The 26249-nt window shown below is 34.2% G+C and overlaps 1 protein-coding gene across 4 annotated transcripts in view; it reads left to right on the top strand.

Moving 5' to 3' along the window:
* Positions 1-26249, top strand: part of LOC142337686 (glutamate decarboxylase-like) — a 123909-nt gene that overhangs the window by 62411 nt on the left and 35249 nt on the right. For all 4 annotated transcript variants that reach the window (XM_075387125.1, XM_075387126.1, XM_075387127.1 and 1 more), the window contains 7 exons: positions 969-1059; positions 1511-1623; positions 2454-2572; positions 8025-8104; positions 8521-8575; positions 22572-22688; positions 23442-23506. In XM_075387125.1, the coding sequence (XP_075243240.1) occupies positions 969-1059; positions 1511-1623; positions 2454-2572; positions 8025-8104; positions 8521-8575; positions 22572-22688; positions 23442-23506 (640 nt within the window). The remainder of the gene's footprint in view (positions 1-968; positions 1060-1510; positions 1624-2453; positions 2573-8024; positions 8105-8520; positions 8576-22571; positions 22689-23441; positions 23507-26249) is intronic.

Raw genomic sequence — 26249 nt, forward strand, 5'->3', positions numbered from 1 at the left:
AAATTATAGTTCATCTCTCTTAGTTTGTCGATATTTTAACACATTGTAAATTTAATGCAATTTTACACTTTCACAATATGTGACGTTTGTTTCATTTATACTTCTTAGCACTACATTGCCTTTAAACTATGTTCTGTATTTTATAGTTCACGCTCAAAGGAACTAACAATGATTTTCTTTTTTTTTTCTTTGTTCGTTAAAAGTGGCATACTTCAACGGACAAAATTTAAATACACATTAAATACATGGCATGTTAAAAAAGAGGAACGGCACAAAAATGGCTGAATTGTTACAACTTGCTTTTGGGTTATATTTTGTGAACAAAACTTTTTTTTGCATAGAAGGTAATGTTTCTCGGAAAAAGATGAGAACATTTCCAGCAGACAGAAATCTACTATTTAATTTCTCCCTCGATCACAGACTGAGAGGACTATAGTTAAATATATTGTCGTAATAATTGAAATTTACCTTCAGTGTTTTTCAGACTCTTTTTGGTCACATGAGTTAAGTAAGTCTATTTCGCGCGTTAATAATTAGCTCTACATCTATCAACTTTAAGGCAATAAATGCAGCTAATATGGGGTGCCTTACAATATGGACTCTCGTTATGTTTTATAGTTCAATTGTAATTTTAACTTTCTCTGGCACTTGGCTACATCAACAACAATTGGTATATTCCACATGTCAGCTTTGAAGAATGTTTACGCATTTTGCCTCTTTAAAACAAAACAATACGTAAAAATTTTTAAAAATCGCGCAAAAACTTTCAGGACTTTGTATTAGAAAGATGAAGAGCCGATGCGAGGATGTTGACCTTATAATAATACTTTGTTTCCAATTGCTAGATAATTTTTTGTGTGCAATTTGTGAACAGGTAAATTTTTGACCGAATGGTTAGGGTATCGATCAGGGTTAAACATTTCTGCGCAGATTTTTACAAATCGTTGCCCTTTGCATGACTGTTCCAGGTCACCCTCGTTTCTTCAACCAGCTGTCTTGTGGCATGGATGTGACCTCTATTGCGGGGGAGTGGGTGACCTCTACCATCAACACTAACATGTTGGTTCAACTCAACTACCCACATCTTCTGCAAAGATCCTCGTTTATTTTTACATTAAAACTGTCGGCCTCTGACCTATTAATCTAGTAAATTAGTACTTTACCTTCATGGACCAGTTGCATTTTAACTTCCCAAATAATTTCAATTTCTGTATCTTCTTCAAAGTGTTTCAAAATCTGGAAGATTATATAAGTTTTTTTTTAAAAAGTTAAGAGAAACAATATATTTTTTAAATTGACAAAATACTTGGTTAGAGAACTCATGGTCAAAATCAGTTCTAAGTTTAGTTGAATTTCAGAAAGTTTTATTACGATTAGGCTTGTAGACACAAATCACCATGGTACCCACAATTTATTGGGCAGTTTATCTCTACCTTTTTCCTCTGAGGATTATTAAAATCATCTATTTTGATTAAGCCTATGTTTTCCATAGGTACCATTGTATGTTTAGGTTCACCTATGAGGTGTCTCCTGTGTTTGTGATAATGGAGCGGATGGTGCTGAAGAGGTTGAGGGAGTTAGTCGGTTGGGCAGATGGAGCTGGGGATGGAATATGTGCTCCCGGTTAGAAAAAGTTTTGTTTACCTCATTAGAAAAAAATTGAATTCCGGAAAAAGTGTACTAAGAGATTTTCATTTTTTCCCTTTTTGTATGTAATTGCTCGCACCCTTGACACAGTAAAGTGCTTACCGGTTTGAGAACATAATTGAAAAAATTTTCATACAAATTCATATTGTTGTCTATGAAAACTGTAGTCAAATAGCTTTTCACAAAATGAAAGTTCTAAATATTGACGTTTTTTTAAATGCTAACAAGAGGCTTCAGGCACAACCCAAAAATATGTTTCAAAGAAATAAGCCGAAAAAAAATTGCAAACATTATTTTTCAGTGATCCTCCACTTTTGGAAAAGTCATAGTCATAGAAATTTCATTGACAAACTTTCAGTCCCACCAATTTCTTATCACTTTGAATGTACGAAGTCGATGATCCATGAGAGTTATGTGATTAAAAATTTTTGTCAACGAGCGTAATGGGATCAAAGCTGCTGATTCTATGAATCTTTTCCCGATAGTTGAAATGCCAGACTGTACTTAAACTCATCATAATTTTCCTGTAACACCCAGATATGTCAACAACCTAAAAGTTCAAACGCCAGTTTCACCCATCTTCAACAACTCACAATAACTACATTATAACTCACAGGTTATAATGGATGTAAATTGGGTTGTTGCAAATTACTTTTTCTTATTACGTCTTACACTGTTTTTCCTCTGAAAATTTTTAGTTTCTAAATTCTGCAAATCATAGAATTAATAATAATTGTTCTCGCTTTTATCATATGGTAATTTTCCTACCATAATCACATACCCTAACACACTTAATAAACTTGCAGGTGGTACGATCTCCAACTTGTACGCTCTGATGTTGGCCAGACACAAGTACTTCCCAGACCTCAAACACAAGGGACTACACGCTCACGAGAAGCAGCTGTGCATGTTCGTCTCCAAAGAAGTAAGATGCTTTCTTTGTCATTAGAAGGCAAATAGCTGTTTCAGCGACTATTTAAAATCGCCGCTGTACCTCCTTTCCGTTATTACCTTTTAAGATTAAAGCTGCAACTGCAGCAACAGTTTTTAGTTACAGTTTGCTCAATTTCCTCCAAATTTAATTATTTTTTCAACACTACCAACACCAGGAAAGTTTGTAAAACCGCGAAAACGAGTGACTAAAATCCGTCTTTTTACAACAGTGGGACTAATTTGCCTCGAATCTTAATATTGAAGACTGTTTCCGCAACCGTTATTCTCCAACCTGTATTTTTAATCCTCAATTAAGGCAATGCCTTGAAACTTTTAAAACTTTTGAAATAAGGTCCTCATTTTACCTAAACTCTTCTAATCCCTTAATCTGTAGGTTTTTGTCGTTTTTTTGTGTTTTTTATTATTCTTGCATTCAATACTGATTCTTGTCACAAAAGTTTTTCAATATTAAGATGGTTGATAATGAACGCTATATAAATTTTGTGTTATTTTCAGTCTGTGAGGTTTCATGTCAGCACTTTTTTCTTTTCTTTAATTGTAGGCTTTTGCAAAAACGCAATTTATTGCATTTTTTGAGCAATTAGGCTATAGAGTTCATATCTCTTCACTATCCCATGAAATTATCACTTATTTATGACTGAAAAATTGATCAGGTTAACAACTAATAAGAGCGGAATTTTTCTTATACATCTTTACATTAAAAGTCCACTCAATGGCATTTTTTGTTCAAGATAAATTATTCCCAAAACTTTGTTTCGTGCAAAATTCCCACGACTTTAACGGCTGCTCGCTCTCCTTATCAGTTGTGACGAGCAAAAATCTGCACCGCCCTGTTCGTTCCAGCGGCTTAAAATCTGTCTGATATTTTGCTTTTGCAGTTCGCTTTTGTAACTATATATCCCCTATATTTTTATCGTTGCGTTATCGGTTGAATTTAATACTACTTGTTAATCTGAGTTTTTTCAACATCGAATCGAAATGGGCTCGTTTGCTACAGATCACACAATACGGGATCTCTTTGTGTATTCCACTTTAATCTGATTGGAAAACATATACAAAAAAAGTTATAAATCTAAGCCATGTGTATGCAAAAATAGTTCCAATAAAACCTAAGTTGTGTTTCGCGTTTGTACTCACAAAATTAAATATTATAAACTTGGTTTTATAACAGTTCAATGGGACGTTCAAGTAATTTGTAGATACAGGACACAGTAACAATACAAATTACTTCTCAAGAAAAATTATGCAAGTCAAGACACAGTAAAAAAAATTACTGCTCACAAATATTTAAAGCACAAGACACAAAAATCGGTTATTTACTGTTGAGGACAGTTCAATATAGGAAAAAAATGGTTGCTGTAGATGGTTTCTCTGCTATGTCGCTGTTTTTTTCTTCCTTTTTTAAACAAGTGACCAATACCGTAACTGTAACTATAGCAAAAACTGTGATTATTATGATTAAAATGACTCAACAGTTGCTATGGCAACACAAATCGGACAAAAATTAGCAACTAATGGTTACGTTTTAAATATTTTTTTGTTTAACCATTTTCTACATCAATTTCACGATAATGAGCATTCAATTATACTAAAAACTTATTGTCTGAACTTGATTAGAAAATACTTGAGACAACGTTCAATTAACTAATTGTTCTGGAGAAAAATGATATAAGTAATTGCAAAAGTACTAATTATCTTCATAATCCTCAATTAGTATCGAGAATGTTCTTTCTGAAACCAATTACCATTTAGATATTGATTTTTTTTGGTTCTGTTGTCCTTGTTGCTGTTATTAGATCTTGCCTGTGGAAAATGAATTAATCATAGTTGAAAATAATTTCGGCTATAACCGCCGACATATACAAATATATATATATATATATATATATATATATATATATATATATATAAATATATATATATATATATATATATATATATATTTATACACAAATATATATAAATATATATATATATATATATATATATATATATATGCATTTAGTGGAAACTTGAAACTAAAATTGTTTGCTGTAAGTTCCACCCTCGCGCTTAAAAGCCCAATCTTGGAACATGGTCAAAAAATTGATTAAAAAAATCGAATAAAATTTTACAAGAAATCTGACATTAGCCCAACAATGGATCAAAATACAGACCCGCTGCCAAAACGAAACTGCGAGAACTACAAATATATTTATCTTCCACAAATTTTTAAATAGTAAAGATACGAAACCTTTATTCGTTCAAACTTCTGCACTCTTAATGCCAAAATTGTGTGGACTAACTTCAGAGAGACGTTGACCTATGAAAAGACTATGCTGGACCAAAAATGCAAATTGGGCAAAAATTAGAAACTAATGGCTACTTTTTGAATATTTTTTTGTTTAACCATTTTCTATATCATTTTCACAATAATGAGCATTCAATTATACTAAAAACTTATTGTCTGAACTTGATTAAAAAAAAACTTGAGACAACGTTCAATGAACTAATTGTTCTGGAGGAAAATGATATATAATCAATTCAAAACTACTAATTATCTTCATAATCCTCAATTAGTATCGAGAATGTTCTTTCTGAAACTAATTACTAATTAGATATTGATTTTTTTTGGTTCGGTTGTCCTTGTTGCTGTTATTAGATCTTGCCTGTGGAAAATGAATTAATCATAGTTGAAAATAATTTCGGCTATAACTGCCGACATATACAAATATATATATATATATATATATATATATATATATATATATATATATATATATATTTATACACAAATATAAATATATATATATATATATATATATATATATATATGTGTGTATTTAGTGGAAATTTGGAACTAAAATTGTTTGCTGTAAGTTCCACCAACGCGCTTAAAAGCCCAATCTTGGAACACGGTCGTGAAAATTGATTTAAAAAATCGAATAGAATTACACAAGAAATCTGACATTAGCCCAACAATGGATCAAAATACAGACCAGCTGCCAAAACGAAACTGCGAGAACTATCAATATTTTTATCTTCCACAAATTTTTAGCAAAGATATGGAATCTTTATTTGTTCAAACTTCTGCACTCTTAATACCAAAATTGTGTGGACTAGCTTTAGAGAGACGTCGACCTATGAAAAGACTAAGCTGGACCAAAAACGCAATAAAAGAACTTTATTAATCACTGGGATTTTTGGTCGACCCTTATTTTGTCACTGTGGACGTTCGCTCGACCAAAAATTTGCGCTGGATTTTTGCTTGACCAAAAATTTTGTCACTCTGGATATTTGCATGACCAAATAAGTTGATCTCGAACAAAATTAGGCGCTGGACTTTTCCTGCAAAATTATTGAGTGGTAAAAAAAATTGCGTCGGGTAAAATCAAACCATTGATAAAAATTTATCTTTTTATGGGTTTTTTTACCAATCAAATGCACAGCTCAACGTTTGCTTGACTTACGAAAAGTGAGCCAAGGTCTTGTCAAATTATTGGTCGAGCCATAGTCTTGTCATAAGTCTGCATTTTTGTCTCAAAACTGTTACGTGCAGTTTTATTGCTCACTATTGCTTATCACGCAGTCAGCATGAATGCTCCTTAATTTCTGCTATTCAGAAGAACCAATGATCTATCAAAAGTCGGCATTCCTTTTAAAAAAGATAATTCATAATTTTGGAAGGAGAAACAACCGAACAACGCCACATTTTGATCATGACTAATGGGAAGAACAGCACTGTAGTTAAACTACCTAGTTTCATTTCATCAACTGATGCAACAAAATAGTCCATCTGCAATAGCTGCTTTATATTAAGAAGAGCAAAATTTCTTAAATTTTTGAGCAGTTTTCCAACTGTTTATTAAGTTGCACTACATTGGTGCAATGCTGTTTATGCTTCTCCGTTGCTGCTTAAGTATGAGCAGCAGCAAAAGAAAATAAGTATTTTTTTAAAAATTTGCAAAATAACAGACTTTTGATGAATTTTTCCTCAACCCATTGAAAAGATCATGCTCGATCAAAAAGTCTCATGAAAGACTTTAGTTCTACCCATAAAAAGACTCATTCTGACCTTTACTAAGAAGCTCGACTGTGTAACTTTAGTCAGTATTGACAACCCCCCCCCCCCCCGAGACTAGACTATACGTGTCTTTTCATAAATATAGGTCTGGACCAAGATCAGTAGAGTTAACAAAATTTAATGTGCCTATTTCAGACCAGGAAGAAATTTTTACGAAAAAAATTGTACAAATTAAAAGTTTTTGTGTAATGAGCGGGGAGTTAAGCAACGATTGCTTTCATTGATGAAAGTTTTCCACCCACTGAGAAGGCTACCAGTTCATGCTCTTTATCTCACCCAATGAGCGGGTGGTTTGTTAAAAGTTTGTGCTTTATTAAAGCACCGAAAGAGCAAAAAAGATCTACAGAGCTTGTAAATTTGGGCATCTGATGCATGATTAACCGTTTAGCTTCTTAACATTTTTAATCGACCACGATTGCACGAAACTAAGATTTGCCTAATGTAAGTCTGATTAATAGAAAATTGAATTTTAATGACTGGTGGACAGACTCGCTTCGAAGTGGGACAAACCCTACAGCATTATCATGAACTGGGTCAAACTGAGATTGAATTTTGGAATCTTAAGGGCTTCAAATCTGTGCATAAAAGGAACTAGATCTAAATGGAGATCGTTTCGCTATGAAGATGGAGCTTTAATACCATGAAAAAATATATTGACGTTCCAGTTGGAATCGGATAAAAGTTATCAATTATTTATCACGAAACTTGAGAGGGCAGCGTACTTGTAGACTAAATGTCTACTGGCATGGATTCAAAAATCGATTTTATAAGTCACCCAATCAGCAGGGACAACAAATTTTAACGCCAATTTTTAGCGCTCTGATGTTTTGTCACCCAATGAGTGGGGCAACAAATTGATATCAAATTGACGATGGTGCGAGCAACTTCAATTGGGCTCAATTCGAAAAGGTCATCAACCAGAAAAACTACATTATGTATCCAGAAGAAAGCCCTCTAACTAAGTTAATGCCTAAAATCACAAGTCTTTGTTCTTACCTAAACCTAAGTGGGGAAAACAAAAGCATATTGTAAGAGGCCTATTTCCTGTGAAGAAAAGAAACGGACTGCTGATATTAGATTAAATAAACTGGTAATCTGTTGTGTTGAGTTGATGACAATTTCATGTTAACCAATTTAATTGTCAATTGATTTTCATTATGATTATACCAAATATGAGAAAAGTCTTCAACTATTCATTTACTCAAGTATTCATGAACGTCAGTTGGAGACGGATGACACGAACTGCGATTCTCTGCGAGAACCTTTTTTCGTAAGATGTTCGAGACCCCTCAAAAAGTCCTGTTAAGATGAATGGGCCTTATGGTTCCAAAATAAGTCAAAACTTTGCTTTTTGTTTCAGTCTCATTACTCGTACAAGAATGCGTCCATGATCACAGGCATCGGCATCAACAATTGCATCCCCATCGAGACCAACGCCAGGTACCACATGACCATTTCCACATTCTCACTCATATCAACAAGAACATATACGCAAATTGACGCTGAAACAGGCGAGCAACGCCATATTCTCCGTGAAAAGAGTACCTATACAAGCACACGAATATAGGGGTCCGTATAGTAAGTGTTTAAGCTAACGCTACTTGCGGGGAAATTGGGTAAAAACAGGACCTTGCAATCATACTGTGAATACTATTACACCAACTCATATTAACTAGTTCTTTCTCTTCGGGTCCTTTTCTCTAGCCAACAGAGCTCCTATTCTAAGATATGTCTCGTGCTCACTATTTAAATTTAATTTCAATTTCTTACAAAAAAGGTGCAGCTGCGCATGTGAAAACAATTACGGAGAAACACAACCCAGCCATTTTTTGTGACCCGACTTATGTTTGTTTTAGGTGTAACATGGATCCAGCCGACTTAGAGGCCAAAATTCTGAAAGCCAAGAGCGAAGTAAGTCAAAAACAAACAAAAAAAATTTATCTTTTTTGTCACAAATTTTCCATGTATGCAACTCCCTTATTTTAGAATTTTGTTATTTGGAAAATGTACGCTGATTATAATTCTGACGGAAAGCAGGTAGCTTCAAAAACCTCTTCCGATTCAAATTCAACATTAAATCTCGGCGAATTTTGCGTTACCTAGATTTCTTTTGTATAGTTACATATTTCATTTGTTGATTTTTGCTTGAAAATTGACAGCACTAGAAGTTTTTGAAAAAAATATAAGTTTCTTTGTTATGAATTTCTCCGTAAGACGTCTCTCTATAAAACTTTTTGTTATTCCCAAAGTTCCCAACAGTTCGAATCATGAAGAAATCAAATCATTACTTGGACACATTTTAAACGTGCAACTCTCAAAGTTTGGTTTTCAATGCCAACAAATATGGCAAAATAGTTTTTAAGACCACCGCAATTAAGACTGATTAGTTAGTTTTCAGATCTTCCGCCGATAACATAATCAATTTTTAGCAGTTCATTGCCGGCGCAATATTGACACATTTTGCTCAAAATTGTCCCGTCTCTTTCGTTGAGTTCTCGCTGACATGATGCAGAATGTCAGGGACACTTCCCTAGACGAACTGGGATGGTTATCTGCTAAGATGTTGAAAGATTCTTGTAAATAACGGTTATATGCTAAGATGCAACATTGCAACGGTTATCTGGTAAAACGCACGATTGCCTGGCAAGAGTCTTACAAAGTCGACGGTTATCTGGTAAGAATCTTATAAGAACAACGGTTATCTGCTAAGAATCTTGTAAGATAAACTGTTATCTGGTAAGAGTCTTGTAATAGCCCTTACAAGATGACGTATACACATAAAGAGTCTTGCAAGAGCTTTGCAATATTTTAGCAGATAACCATCCCAATTTGACTAGGGTTGCTGGCAGAATATTTCCGTTACCTCGAATAACAACGACAGAAAATAAAAAACTTTGAACGATTCTTTTGGGTCTTTTAAATTTCATCTCTGTACGCAAATTTTGAGCATCGCTGGTAAAATTGGTCGCTAAAATATTGAAAATTGCTTCTTTTTGTCCTCTTTGTTATTTAATGTTTTAATTATGCTAATAATTTTTTAAGTTGCGTGCGTGTTGGTTGCTTGATTTTGTTCGGCTGAAAATCACTAAACAATTACCGAAAAAATATGATGGTCAGATAAAATAGCCACCCTCGTATTCTGAATTTGTTGACGCAATGAGCGCACAACGCCCACTTTTGAACTGAAACAAATTTAATCCACACTTTGAATCTTAAAACAACTAGCATTCATACGTAACAAAAAGTCAGGTGAAAACCATAAGCCAAAATACCGACAGTCAACCAAAAAATATCGATTATATTCAAAGGCAAATTTCCAAAAAAATTCTGCTATCGCTTTCTATCCAATTTATTCAAAGAATTGCATTTTTTATGTGCTCCAATACTGTTTAATTAATTTTTAAACCCCACAGTATATTTATCGTTCAACACTGTTAAAAAAGATACCAGTTCTATTGAGTTTTTCCAGTTATTTTGTGAAAAATAAATAGTGAAGGTTACCAGGTTATGAGATGTCGAGCAAAAATTGCAATCTTCGAGCACTATAAAAACCAACTATCAGAGCTCATCAAGACAATAAAATTAAAACACAAAACAGATCAAAACGAATCAGTTATAACACTATGAGTGTGCAAACTGAATAAAATGCAAACCTTTGACTTGACATTGAAGCTGCGTAAATTGGTCTCTTTCGTCCCTCAAAGCTGCAGAAATCTTCAAAAGTCTCAAGATTGTTTGAGGTAGAATTCAAAATGTAAAACAGAATGTTTCATGGCGGAAAACTATAACTATATGAAGATTTTTGTTCGATGAAAAATTGGTTGTGCAAATTGGGAGTGTTCTACTCAATTTCGTCAGGGTATTCATCCTTGTCTTTTGATTTCAGGCAGAAGCTCTAGGGCTGCCACAAAATTTGGCAAAAATAACTCTACGTTTGGAAACGAAATGATTCACTTGAAGGACGAATAATTTTAATGTTCGATTAAACAAACGAATAATAAGAACAAACGAATAATTTTAATGGGCGATTACAATATTGAAACGCTATTTATTCCGCACGGGTTGGTGTCATGTAACACAAATATAGTGACAAGACAGAGTGTCAATAAGACTGCACTGATTCATTATATCATCACGGAAAACTTCAAAAAATGTTTTGTTACAGAGAGCATCTTGAATAGTGATCAGTACGGAACAGTTGCTATATTAGACGAAAAAATGATGATGAAACAAATGCCAATCAAAAAACTTTTTTCGACAAAAAGAACTATTCTAAAGAAAATTTCCAGGAATATATTGGGAGTTCAGATTGGAGTCTTTTCTGGATGTCACAAAATGCTAACGAAATGATGTTGCAATTTTGTATCATAGTCGAGCAAGCAATAAATGTGCATGCACCATTGAAATCTTGTTTTGTGAGGAATGACAAACCGAAAATTTTTCTGAATAGAAATAAGTTCCTATCTGGAAAAAATTTCAAATCAGAAAATGAAGCTTCCTTGTTAAAAGACTTTATTTCTCTGAACACAGAAAAAAGTCGCTGGAAATTTATACAAGAAGTTACGAACAATGAAAAACAACGAATTGTAATAGACACTCTGCGTAACAGCTTCGGTGAGCTTATTACGAATGGAAAAGACATCGCAAACCTTTTGAACTTCAAGTTTTCAGTTTTGGGGGAATACTTTGGCGAAAGAAAAAAATTTGATAAAACATTGTTCTCAGCTGATACGGGAAATGCAAATAGATTCTTCTTCAAATATGTTACTTGTAAAGAAATCCATGATTTAATAAAATGTTTGAATGTGAACAAACCTTTGGGTCCTTCAAAAATTCCCGCATGGGCGTTGAAAGATGCCCAATCGGTCCTTGCGGAGCCTCTCTGTTTTCCGATAAATGAGTTTATTTCTGATTCTTCTTTTCCAACTGACCTCAAAAAAGCTTTGGTCTCACTTCTTTATAAAAAAGGAAACACAGAAGATCCCGCTAACTATCGTCCAATATCAGTAACCGGCGTTTTGGCAAAAATTTTTGAGCAAGTTATAAGGAACCAAATTAATGACTATTTGATCTCAAATAAATTGCTGTCACCTAAACAATTTGGATATAGAAAAAAAGTGTCCACATTAGATGCCATACTTCAATGTACAGAATATGTAAGAACTGAAATGGATAAAAAGAATACAGTTTGTGGAGCATTCCTCTATCTCTCAAAAGCATTTGACTCAATCTCACACGAAATACTAATAGAAAAATTGAAATGTTTAGGATTCGACGGAACATCTACACAATTGATTAGATCATATTTGAAAGACAGAACTCAAAAAGTAGTTTTCTCGGGAAATGAGTCCGACTAGATTTTACTTAACAGAGGTGTGCCACAAGGGACAGTATTAGGACCAATATTGTTCAACATTTATGTGAATGATCTTCATAGAGTTATTGATAGTGACAATTGTCAAGTAATCCAGTACGCCGATGACACTTTCCTCTATTCTTCTCATAATAATGAAAATACAGCTAGAAGTTATTTGGAAAAAATGTTATTACTTCCAATCACATCAATTAATGGTGAACAATAAGAAGACTGAATATATCGTGTTTGCTCCATCAAAAAAAGCACGAACTCCGTCTCATCTCAAGATTAACGATGTGAACATAGGAGAATCGTCGTCGGTAAGATATCTAGGAATAATACTAGACAACAAATAAAACTTTAAAGAAGAGATCAAAAGAATACTCTCCAGAATGGCGTGCAGCATCAAAATCTTGAAAGATATAAGGAACTGTTTTCCTATAAAAGCTAGAGTAACACTATTGAACGCGCTTGTTTTAAGTCACATTCAATACTCATCTCTTATGCTTTTTGGTATCAGAAAAAATCCCATGATAACATTAGAAAAATAATTTAATTGGGGAATAAAAGTGTGTTTCAAACGAAAAAAGTTTGATCGCTCGACTGATTTAAAAATAAAAAACAGACTCATGCCTGTTGAATTCCTTCTCAAATATCGATGTATGGTATTTTTCATGAAATATGTTAGGAAACAATTACCAGCTTTTAGTAACAACAATGAATTGCAAACTTCCAAGTGTAATCAAAATGCGAGAACGTGAAAAATTTATCCGGCTATGAAAAGTAATTCGGAATTCCTCGATAAATCATTGATGCTGCAAGCCATGAAATTGTACGATGAAGTTCCATATGAACAAAGACAAAAACTTGATAAGGTTAAAAACATCAAAGGTTTTTTGAAAGAATTCTATTTCAAGGAATATCTGAAGGACCTAAAGGCACTGGAGTACAGACACTTGTTGAGGGACCTTTTTAAAGCTTTCATTGTTTTTAATTTCCTAATTATCCAATATAATTTTTTTTAAATGTTTTTAGTATTCCAGACGTTGTAAATAAAATATATTCTTATTGTTTTATGTATTTTAGAATTTGTACATTGCCATTTTGTTGACACTTTTAAGGTGTGTAACATTTTGGAATTCATGTTTTTTTAAGGAAGCCCCCGAAATGTTCGAAACCCCGAAGGAACATTTTTTAAGCATTTCGTTTCCAGCTCTTGCTCCTTTTCTAAAGTTTTCCAAATTCATTTATAAGCTTTACTCTGCGTGCCCTAATAGTGGTCACGTGTGAAGCAAATGGCAAAAGGAAGTAATACATGATGACATAAACGAAAATTCGACAAAATTAACTAAATTTGCTGCATAATATTCTTTGCATTTTCCAAACATCCGTCTGTAACAAAAGACAAAATGAAAAAAAATCATTAACGAGAGAGTTGAACAAGCTCTTTAAGATAAAGTGATTATGCAAATGATTGTTTCAAGCTAAAACAAAAATCGAAAATAGATCTCTGATAGAAACTTTTTAATTCTCAGAATATACTCAAGGTCATCTGTGTCACAATTGAATAACCTCGCATGCTCCGGCCAGACTATACTAACTTGCCAGAAAAAATATTGGTCTGACGGACTTGGGACGAAAACAGGGGAGGCCCAGACCAAGAACACATGAATTTAATTGTGAGCTATTTGTCCATTATCGACGAGTCCCCCATCCCCCCCCCCCCACCTGTAAGCGACTCAAGCCCGTCTGACCCATCCTCTCTCAAGTAAAATAATCTTCAATAAAACTGATATTTTACAGTGATTTAGTACTAATTTTATGACTAAATATTTGGTGTGAATACGACTAAATTTAAGTATTTTAATAGGCAACAACAATATCAGTCTTTGCAGCCTTACTTAGAGTTCCCAATTCCTTATGAACTGAAATGAATTTGGAAAATTGGATAAAACCGGAGCAATTAGGTCGATTTTTCCTATCCTTTTTGTTTCATTTTCATGGACACAAAATCGATTTTTGTCTCCTAATGAGTCCTGATAAAATGGGTCAACTCTCTTCCTACTCAAATAAACATCAAATAATCATACCAACGCTACTCTAAATGTAGACAATATTATTACATCATTAAATGGCACTTTAAGTCTAAATGATTAACAAAGCCTAAATGTGAAAACTACACAGAACAGCTGTTTATCAAATGATCAATAAAAAGTTTTTTAAGACCACGACTTCTAAGTACTAAGTTGGGACAACTTCATAATTCGGATGATTTTTAAATTACCAGACCATAGTTTATATTCATTCACACTTTTCATCGTTTCTTACAAACTTGTGGAGACTAATTGCCTACCATTTATGCTGCATGAGAAAAATTTGTACACATCGGCTACGTGAACACTTTTTTTAGAGGAAAGAGCTATCTTTGTGATCATAATACAGAGCAGTATTATAACAGTATAAATAGTAGGCAGGAGTAGTACAATGAGTGTCGACTAATGACACAAGCAGAAGGTCCTACCAGGGGGGAGTTTATTGATTGGTGACAGTCACACTCTCTCTCACCACTCACTTGTTCCCCCTAATTAAGGAACAACCAAAAAAGAAAGAAAGAGAGAGAGAGAGAGAGAGAGAGAGAAAAAAAACACCACCACCACCACCACCAGTATCACCATCACCAAGCACGAAAGAAATTCACATGCATATATATACATACACAACATACACATACACACACACACACACACACTAATTATTACTTGCATACATCTCACACACACATACATACACACATACACACACAGGCACATACACACACACACATACATACACCTACATACACACATACGCACATACATACACACACATACATACACATACATACATACATACATACATACATACACACACACACACACACACACACACACACACACACAGACACACACTTAAATACACACCTACATACACACGTGCATGCTCATCAATGCCTTTTTCTCAATAAATGTACCGGGGCTAAGTTGGGTAAATCAAAAACTTGGCAGAGATTTCATGCTGTGAATACACTCAATTAACAACAAGTATACTGCTGGCTTCTCTTCTATTGCTATTGTACATTCACTCTATTCTTCTTTCCAAAAATAATCTAATAATGGAGTAATCATATCTAGGGATGTTCTTGATCAGTAGAAAAACAACGCAAATAATTTTTTTCGAGGCCTGTGAGGAGCGATTGTAGTGACGAAAGTCTATAAATTTGAAGTACGAGAGGTCTCGACTTCAAAAATCTAATGAAGAGAGGAACTTCAACAAGGCACCTACTAATGATGCACTTTTTCTTTTTGCTTCCGTGAACTGAAAACAACTAAAATTGAATGAGAATTTCAGAGGAGAAAATGGTTCTTAAAGCTTATATTGAAATGAAAAGTCTGAATTGAAATATTGTGAAGGTGCGCAAAATTTTACAAAAAATTTTCAACGAAAACTTTTCAGGGTTAGAAAATAAAACCGCACGGATAAAACACCTAATTTTAGATAGGAAATAAACCCCCGAGCAATCAAACCCCCACTGATTTTAAACGGCTAAATGGATGTTCTTTTCCGTGATGTATATTTCAGTAGGGGGTATTTTTCCTCGGAGGTTTATTACCTAACTAAATTCAAGAACTTGGTGTTTTTTTCTGAAACTGTAGTTCTCAGTATCGAACAAAAACGCGGAAACTGATCGTTTCAAGTTATATGAGTCAAAATTGATGTGTCATAACTAAAACAACGAATATATCACCTTGTTGGAGAAGAAGATCAATCGGTTTTTCACAATTCTCAAATCTTGTTGATATGCGTTTTAAATAACTGTACCATATGTTAATTAAGTTTATCTCTGCTAAAAATGATGAAATCGATTGGCTGAGAAATTTCCCGCGTTAACCTGTTGAGGAAGAATAATTGAAAACTTTTTTAAAAATTTATTTCACAACACTAATTATTTTCTAAAAATCGGTGGAGTTAAAAAAATGAATTTTTTTCTTTTAGATAATTTTCTAGTACATTTATAAATGGTGCTGCTATCGTCGTGTAAGTCTTCGGCAAATAAATTTGTGTTGCTCAAATGTTCGTGAGAAAAATAACATGACAGGCAATAAAAGGTAACAAGTTTTGCAAACAAGTTTTTGTATTAAGATTCCGTTTTGTCAGTCAACGCGACATGCTTTTCTACTCAAGCCTTCCCCTTTTTTAAATCTGTTATTAACAAATTACGCAATTTCATAACAAAAATTGTTGTTTTTTGAGGTTTTTACGAAACTTAGCGTTAAACAGCCTGGCATTTTATCACATTATTACAAATTCACAGAACAATACGAACTGATATTCGTCAAGAAAAATTAAAGTGATGTTTTCTTAGCCCTAGACCACTTGATAGTGAACTAATTTAAACATGAAGAGAGACTAACGTTTTTTTTCCATTGACTGTCTGCAAACGAGAAATTTTTTCAACAACAGGGCACTGCAATCATTCTTGACGTAGCAGATTGTCAAAATAGGAGACAGATATTTGTCGAAGAGCTTATATAGCTGGAGCTTGATTTTGCTCGAAAAGTTAGTTCATGAAGACATCAAAGAAGATGCCGTTAAATATGGAGTGTTATCACCTGATTTTAAATTATATGGATATTAATTTTGACAATTTTTGGACTCCAAGCATTCTGAAATTAAATTCAGACAGTTTAACAGATTAATTATCTTAAGTTCTCCAATAAAGTGTTTGTACTGAAATAAATCTGCAATTGTAATAAAGAAATCGAGAAAATTTTAATTATTCAATTTGATCGTTCAAATTTTAGGTAAAAATAAAGCGTGAAAAATCCAACCTGTCCTTTCAACAGAATGCTGCCCTGCTGATTTCAAAAAAACTGAATTCTTTTCAATTTTTAGTTATGTGTCAGTTTTTTTAATCGGATTGTAGTTTGGTGTTATTCTGATTAGTTTTTTATCAACGATTTGTTTCTTCAATTGCTTCATCAAACTAATTTTCCAAATTAGTAATCTGGCCGGGAAATGTAATGAATTATAGGGATGAGTAGAACTCATCAGTGGTTGTACATTCATCGCAATTCCGTCTAAAAACTCTGAGCTAACTCTTACTCATTGTGTTCTGTCTATAAGAAAAGAGAAATGCAATTGCTGATTCTGAAAAGTTGAAATTTGCGGATTTATATGAATAAGCGTTTGTTTTATAGACGATTAATTGCTTTCGAACGAAGTTTGAAGTAATTATTTTAAACGTTTTGGTCTTTTTATGCAAAAATTTTACTTGACCGTTTTGACTTTTCGAGTGACTTGACGTCCTTGACTTTTTAGTTTTGATTTAAATTTCGCTTTCATTTACAAGCGTCAGCAGCTGAACTCAAGTCGCGACAGTTCACTACTAAAAGTCAAATGAAAAGTGCGCCGAAGTTGGAGTATGTTTAATTAAAACATGACGTCTTTTGAAGCCCCCCCCCCAGTGATTTTAGATACTTCACCCCCCCCCCCACTGAAGAAATCGGCAATAAATTTGAGCTCCCACTAGTCGTTCGAGAGCACTAAGCCATTATCTTAAACGTGCACTTTTTAAGAACGGCTAACCATTTCAGAGAAAAAAAGTGATTCAAAGTGAGTTCATGTTGATACAAATGAACTGAATTAGCCAGAAATCCTTCGTGCGAGCCTAAATACAATTATTAAGGACTACCTCACCTGCAACTTGAAACGATTCCCACCTAACTTAGGAATTTTTTCCATAGAGAACTTTTCTTTCCCCTTTTGCGTACGCTCGGCACAGTCTTGATGTTTTTGGTATTTCATGATTTTGTAGGAATGATGAGAGTCCTTACCAAATAGTTGCAAGTGTAGTGTCACATTTTTTATTATCCAATTTCCGTTTGTGTGAAAATTTAGAAGCAAGTATTGGCTTAGTAGCATATGTATTGTATGGATGAAGCCCCGATCAGGTAAGTGAGCGTTTAAATAGCACATCATGCAGCAATGATGGGGTGATGTGTAGAAATGGAATACAGTTGTTTTCCATTTCTTATGGCTTCAGAGATGGAACTTGGAATGGAACTATTTAAAGGAAGCTATTTTTAGAGATAAAATTGTTTTGTTTTTTAATGCCCTCAAATTAACGGTTATAGTGAGGGGAGCAATGTAAGATCAAATGTAAAAATCAATTCAATGAAAATTTATTCATTGGCAAGGCTTCAGCTCTAATTAGTGGGGTGGAACTGTGCATTCGCTAGCGCGTTAAACGATTTGGAAATTATATCTATGAAAGTAATTTTGAGACCCATTTTGAGATGTACGACATTATCCGAGATCAATTTAAGTGTTTGCGGCTTCGATTTTTCGCTAGTAATAGCTACAGCTCTTTTACATGTCTTCTCAGCTGACCGACATACGAAATGTCTGACCGATATTTTAGTAAATTTGACAAAAGCAAACTTGGTGCTCGCAATTCATGATGATGACTATGCGTTTAAACTGATGTCCATTTTCTGAGAAAGCATTTTGGTGAGGCACGGTGACGTATTTATACACCAAGTCAAAAAATACTGGAGGACTTTGGCTGAAAGCAACATGAAAATTAAATTTGTAAATTTAATGGTACAAACAGAAAGTGGCAGGCTACAGCAAGGAGAGTTAGTACTAGGCGTATTCCTCCATAACAAAATTTGAAAACTTAAAATTTATACTTGATGTACTAAAATGAATAAACTTCCGCTAATTTTTTTGCTCAGTAAATAATTCAAGCATATATAGCTGAAAGGTTATTCAAAGCTTTTTTACGCAAACTGATCCTGTCTTTTGTTTCATAATTGGAAGACACCCATTTTGCAGTGGAACATGAGAGTTTAATAGATTAATGTGAATACAAACAGGAGTTTTTTAAAACCTAATTGCAGTTTATTTCTAGCCTGCCGTTGAATGTCTACAAAATCAACCTTGTTTTAAGAGAGTATTTATCGGCAATTACATCAATTCCAATGTGTATCAAGCTGTCATTTTTAGCGTATACAAACAAACAAATGTCCAAATTAGAAAACAATTTTTTTCAAGAGCAAAATTTCCTGCAGAATTAATAAAAATCATTAAATATTTTTTAACCATGTTTATCTGTTTTGGCCGATCGGTATGTTTACTGAGACATAATACAAAAACGATACCATTGAAAACTTCTAGCAATAAAGATGATCGTTGTTGCTAGAAGTTTTCAATGCTATCGTTTTTGTACTATGTCTCAGTAAATTTATCGATCGGCCAAAACTGGCTAAGCAAATAAAAATGTTTTAAAAAATCCTAAACAATTTTTAGTGTAGCAAAATGAAAATTAAAAATTTCGCAGACTCAATATCCTATCGGTTAAAACTATTCAATCAAACCTGCATTGTTTCTACATGTGAAGACAGATCTAAATTAGAGCTTAGTGGAACCGGAACAAATATTCTATTTTCCGGAATCGGAACAAAGATTCGCGGGAAGAAAACGTTTTAAAACTAATAGAATATAAAAGAATTCTACCAATAAGTTATCAGAAGAATTTGTAAAATGATTTGATATTGAAAAGATTAATAATGAAAAACTCAATATCTCAATGACTAAAACGAGGAAATTATTATCTTTAATCTCCTGAATTAAAAACAGTAAGGTTTTTTGGCTTCTCTCTTTTTTTACAGAAGGCAATTGTATAAACACGTTTTCAGTGCAACTGCCTGAAAAAAATATAAAATTTGATTAATAATATAACTGCTAGGATAGGAGTGACCAAAGACTGTTTCGAACGTGCATCTCTGATGCGACAAAATTTTGACGTTAGGCTTGGTTGAAAACTCTTGCCAAAAGCACCATTCTTTTATGTAATCAAACGGATCAACAATGTAGTTCTCACCACGCTTTTCTTGAAACACAGAGATTAAAATATATTTATGGCAAGCATTACACCGCAGAGTTATACCAAAACCGTCTGATTATCTTCGTTTTGCCTATGTTAATTCATTGAAAATGCAATAATATTGCAAAAAATTTGATAATTTAGCAGAAATTGGCCAGAATTAAGTGTTGAAATCTTAACCGCCGAATGAGGATACCAGTTATATATCCTATTTTTTTGCGCGATATGTAAAACTTTTTTATTTAATTTAGGTATCTCTTTTTAAACTCACCGTAACTCTATTCCGAACAGAATGGATCTCTAATCCGCACTGATTGTATCTAAAATCTGCAATTGTGCCTTATTTAATGCACTTCTGAGCTTGTAAAAGGGGTTTACAGTTTTATTAATTGAGCACGCAAACGTGGTTTGAAACTTTATTAATTGATAGCATTTAAGTGCATAAAACAATATTCATAATTTCGCTGATGCGATAAAACATAGATTAAAGCTTTATCTAAGCCATATAAGGCTGAGATAAATTTACCACAGTGTTTTTTAGGCATTTTTCTGAAAAAGTCAACAATACTGCCTAGGATTGATTTGGAAATAAGCAGCATGATCTATACAGACAAGGTTTGGTAACAAATTGATGCAACTGTTTTGAAATAAATTTATTGGTCTGAGTTTAAGGATATTTATCAAATTGAGGTATTTTTGGACTAGTGTTCATTGACTGTTTTGAAAACAGATTCTCTGATGCAAAAGAGTTCGCAAAAGAGTCCTCCTGAAAAACAGTTACTTCAGAAACCTTGAAATTAATTTTTTCAGAATTTTGATAAAAAATAAGATCTAAACTACGTGTTTTATGCAGTTCACATTCATTTTTTTGTTTCCGCGTTTTCTGCATTTTATTGTTCTCTCTCTCTCTCTCTCTCTCTCTCTCTCTCTCTCTCTCTCTCGCTCGTTGTCAATCTCTCTCTCTCTCTCTCTCTCTCTCTCTCTCTCTCTCTCTCTCTCTCTCTCGCTCGCTCTCGCTCTCTCTCTCTCTCTCCCGCTCTCTCTCTCTCTCTCTCTCTCTCTCTCTTTCGCTCTGTCTCGCTCTCTCTGTCTCTCTCTCTCTCTCTCTCTCTCTCTCTCTCTCTCGCTCGTTGTCAATCTCTCTCTCTCTCTCTCTCTCTCTCTCTCTCTCTCTTTTGGATGTGTGCTTTGGGATGAGTGAATAGTGTGGAATCACTTGACAATGCTTGTGAGAGCAGTGTTGTTTTGAAAGTCAGTCTGTAAGCCTTAGTCGTATAACCCTAAAATTCACTTCTCTGAGGTTTAAATTACTTTTGCATATGCTTAAATAAAAAAAAACAACCTTACTTGCTCAATTAAAGAATCTCTAGACCAATTTTACATGCTCAAAAGCGCGCATTAAACTAAGAACAATTGCGGGTTATAGATACATTTTTTGCGAAAAATGGATGCCTGAATTGAGCAATAAAGTTTTGCAGGACAAATGATCTACAAACTTGAAACTATCACAATTCCGCAAAATGGCGGAACCAATTTTCAAGCGATTTTTAATAAGGTGGAAATTTTGCGGTATAACTTTGCGTCGCAATGAAGTACGAAGAAATATGAGTTCGCGAAAGTTTTGTTCCAGTTTTTTTGTCCTGTTTTTTTTAATTTTTGATTTTAATTTTGCAGTTGTTAGGAGATTTCAGTACTGGACTTAATTAATAAAATTATATATTTCAAAAAACGGTATAATAGGTGTAATTAAAATAGCATAAAGACAGCGAACATTTAGTCTGCCGAGTTATAATGTTATTAATCTTAATATCCAGACGCTGTGTTTTTGTAATGCTTTCAGGTTACAATCTTTCCACGCTTTCGTAAAATTCCAGGGACAGTTGAAATTAGTTTTGTTTTCCCCGCACCATTTTGTAGCACTTTCGTTACATTCCTTCAGTATAAAATATACTAGGATTAATCGTTACTAGAGCGTCCAAACTCGTGATAAATGTAACAAGATTTTCATAAATATTGGAGTACTCCTGGAAAATAACTGTTGAATTCTGGTCTAAATTTGCAAACAGCGTTATTTTTTCGTCGTGTCTCGACTTTCATCTCTTTTCGTTTACCACGATTTTACCTCCTTGTTGCATAATTGGTGCAATTAACATTCAAAATAAGTTATACGTAGAGGCTGGGTAAGTATGTAGGGATTGACGCTTAAAATTGGAGATTCGTAGGGTTTAAGCAAAAAGGTTTTGGGTTGAAATGATATAGGTGTGAAAATATGTGATGTTTAAGTATTGGGAGGGGGGGGGGGGGGGGGTCCCAAGCTGAGGTCCCAGACCCAAAGTGGATATGTCCAGACAGGTCCAGACGGAAAGTGCCTATGTTCAGACCGTCCCAGACTCAAAGTGCCTATGTCCAGACCGTCCCAGACGGAAAGTGGATATGTCCAGACTATCGTGCGTTCAACACGCGTAAATGAATCAGGAATCGGGGATAACAGAAGTAGAACCTTTTCGTTTGCAAGATAATCGCATCTGAGCCCCGTCAACTAGGACAAGATGTTGGGCTTTGAATAAGAATAGTTTGAGCTGAACATGGAAATTATCACACTGATGTTGTTTGTTGTTTGTCAGGGTAAACACCCTCTGTTCCTGGGTCTAACTATGGGCACTACTGTGGTGGGTGCAGTTGACCAGATCAGAGACCTCGCCCCAATTGCCAACAAATACGACATGTGGATACACGTTGATGTGAGTTATTGTCACAGCTCCTTTTTTATTGTCAAGAAAGCAGCCCTTATTAATGTAATAACCCAGCTATCTATTTGAGATTTTAATAACTTTAATGATTCAAAAAAATCCGATTCAGTTCGATGATCGCCTGTTCCACCGTCAAGTTTCATTTAATCTGTTCTTATATCATAAGCAGAGTTGAGATGTTAGCCGAGAGTGAACATCATATGAGACGAATCTTAGCAACTATACAAAATCATATATGATCATTAGGAATCGTATACTAAATCATAGGGCCTCAAGGAATCTTAAAATGGAATCTTAAAGGAAAACATAAAATGATCATGGGAAAATCAGCACGAAAATAAAGATTGGTAAGAAAACTTTTTTGTGAGACTAAATAATATTTTCCTAAATTTGAGGTCATAAAAAGTCATAAATGGAAATTTTAGGTGCCCAAAATGCTCCTTAAGATGACAGCCAAAGTGTAAAATTATTTTTCACATTATTATACAGTTTATCCCACGGGTCCAATATTTGGTCATAATCTTCTTTGAAGGGCAACTTATTATTTGGTTCGAATTGGCCATTTCTTGTTTCAAGTCGAGCGATCTTCCAGAGACCAAAAGATATACATTTAACAGCAGAATTAATGGCGTAAAAATAATCTTAAGCTTTTTCAACTGTTTTTTTTAAACATTTTTGTCTCATCTTTTAAAATTTCTTAAAAAGTTTTCGATAATTGTCATGTGAATGGAATATTGTTTGCAGGCCGCGTGGGGCGGAGGTGTGCTCATGTCCAATAAATGGAAACACATTTTGGATGGAATACACCTGTAAGTGTTATCAGCTTATGAACGCAAATCAAAAAGTAATCACATAATTTAATTTCAATGACATTTTGCTCTGAGAGTGACTAGAGTCCATTTCGGATTGGGACGATCTATCTGATTATATTTAAAAATCATCACCATTATTGTCCGTTGTTGTAAATTATTGCCCATTAATTTAAAAACAGGCAAAAAAGAGGCAAGTAATTTTACTCGGATTAGTAGTCGAAATCCTTTTTATACATGGTCAAGAGCGTCTCAAATCGAATTTCGCTTTTATCTTAGCAGCTTCTGATTAAATATCACCATATGGAGGGAAATGAGAATCTTGCTTGTATGTATTATAAAAATAAAATCCGGCCGATTTTGTATGAAGAAATCTTTTGAGGGGTAGTCATAAGTTATTAATTGCCCTGAAACTAAGTGTATGTTTTTTGCGACCCGAAGAGCAGCTTTGTTTTACACAGATGTTTTTACGACACAGATGTTTTAGGATAGGAGTATTGGTATCACATAAGCCTTTTTTAAACTAAGGCAATACTCTTCATGACTTGAATTTAGACTTCTTTTCTTTCCGAGTATTTACCCGTTGTTGAACCTTGAATTATGTTTTTGAATACGGGACTTCAAAGCAGCTTTTTTTGAATTGTATATTAGTTAAAAAATGCTGAAGAATTGAAAACAAGTTCATTTATATATTTTTAATTACAAATGAAGCTCTGATTCAACGTTTTTTTGCTTATGCATAGCTTTTTTTGAGTCTATATGCAAACAATTTTTTCGTGGCAAAAGTTACAATTGTTGGTACTTTGTTAGGGCACGTGGTAATTGTTGGTTACAATCTCTGTTACGACCTTGAAAACTCCTTTCACATTGAACCCTTCCCGGCTTCCTTGAAATCGTTTCATCTTAAAATCTGCAAACATTGATTGTTTTGTCTTGAAAGTACAATCATGCGCAGAGTGAAAGCAATTGGAAATGGAAAACTAGTCGTTTTAAAGATAATCTAAATTGTTATCAATTTCAACTTATATTGATTCGGTACATGTTGACAGAGTTCTGGTCGAGAAACTTTGGGTTTTTCTCAATGTTAAATTTTTCACTCTGGACAAGAATAGTTGGTTTTTCTGAATGAACTGGTATGAGACGCCTGACTGGACCGATATAGATTCCAGTTTATGTTTTCACTCGCACAACACAAAAGTTGTTTTCATTAATGTTAAATCTTTGCGTTCTACGAACAAATTGCCAACACATTAAGGGCTTATTATCTTCTATAAAAATCACAATTTTGTCTACAGCTGATTGTTCGTTTCGTTTCGTCAATTTGTTACGCTACCGCAATGATGCCAAGTGTTTAACATTAACTCGCAGAACTCGCGATCATATCGACAAAAGTTCTCCAATGTCGTGTCAAGGTGTTACTTTTTAGAGAAGATTGCTCGAGTATAGCTGTGATCGGTCTTCCGATGATGAAGTGTCCCGGAGTCATCACGAGGGGACATTAAGGTCTGTTGATGGTGTTGCGAGAATTGAGGAAGAGCTCAATTTTGTTTAGAATAGTTTCGAAGGCTCTGCTTGATAATTTGGTTGTTCCAATTGTTCTGTGGAGATGGCTTCATTGGTGGCCTCCAATTTCCTCCAAAATCTGGTGTCCTGGGTGGTACTGGAAATCAATCAATGATATGATTTGGGCTGGCAATTTTGTTGATAAGCTCCTTAAACCCTTCATCTCGCAAAAGTCGTCTGAACTTAAGTTCTTCTCCATCTTCTGTGGTATCTGCCAAAGTGTTAAATTAGATTGATTGGGGAATACCGCGTTTTTCTGTAAATCTCTTAGGGGGATAGAAGAAAAATTCTTGAATGAGATTTTCCATTGGCTGCAAGTGTATTGCTTTTGAGGTGAAAAAAATGAATATAGCTGCTAATGATTTCTGCAGTTTCTGTGATCAGTCCCTGGTATACAAGGATCAACATTGGTCAAAAACTGTGAATAGATTAGGATTCTATATGCGTTTTATAGGAAAATTGTTGAACAAATTTAATGAATAAATCAGCTGATGGTTGGATGGTTTGTCTTCCTTAGTTTTTGATTCTTGGAGTTTTCCAAATTCTGACCGGAAAATTGCTGTAAAAAGTTGTAAAGGGATATCTTAGCTGAACGCAGATGCCATGGCAAAAACTGTGGACATTTATAATCTTGTTTCTGCTTTGTATTGAATTGTTCCTTGAGCCTTCACGTTGAAGGAAGGCTTTTTAATACCGTTGAAAGGTTTTTTGAATCATCCAACTATAATTGATGAACCTGGTTTCTATTGTGGAGAATTTTGTTAACAAAATGTGGAGAATTTTGTTAACAATGATTTCTTTTTGTGGTGCCGCTAACAGTGTGTTTTAAGGAAGCTTTACTGAATTTGGTTCACTGAACAACTGATGTTGCTGATCTGGTTTATAAAGACCTCTACGTTTGATGTTACTCAAGTGGTGCAAAAAAACCATTTCTAGGTTACGGAATTATTTTTATTGGTACTTTCTGGCTTTCTTTGGTTGTGTGCTGATTTTATTGAGTACGTTGTCTAGATTACCCTCTTGTTAGCTGTATGTCATTGTCAGCAAAAAAAACTGCTGGCGAAAAATTCTTCTGCTTCGTGGCTGCTGGAAGGTAAAGTTGGCTTTAAATGATGGTCTTCGTGGCTTCTGTGGTAGGGTTCTGGCCGGTGGGTACCATCACTCTCGAAGATATTAACTG

This window comes from Convolutriloba macropyga, chromosome 4, assembly GCF_964194025.1.
Source record: "Convolutriloba macropyga chromosome 4, txConMacr16.3, whole genome shotgun sequence".
Lineage (NCBI taxonomy): Eukaryota > Metazoa > Xenacoelomorpha > Acoela > Convolutidae > Convolutriloba > Convolutriloba macropyga.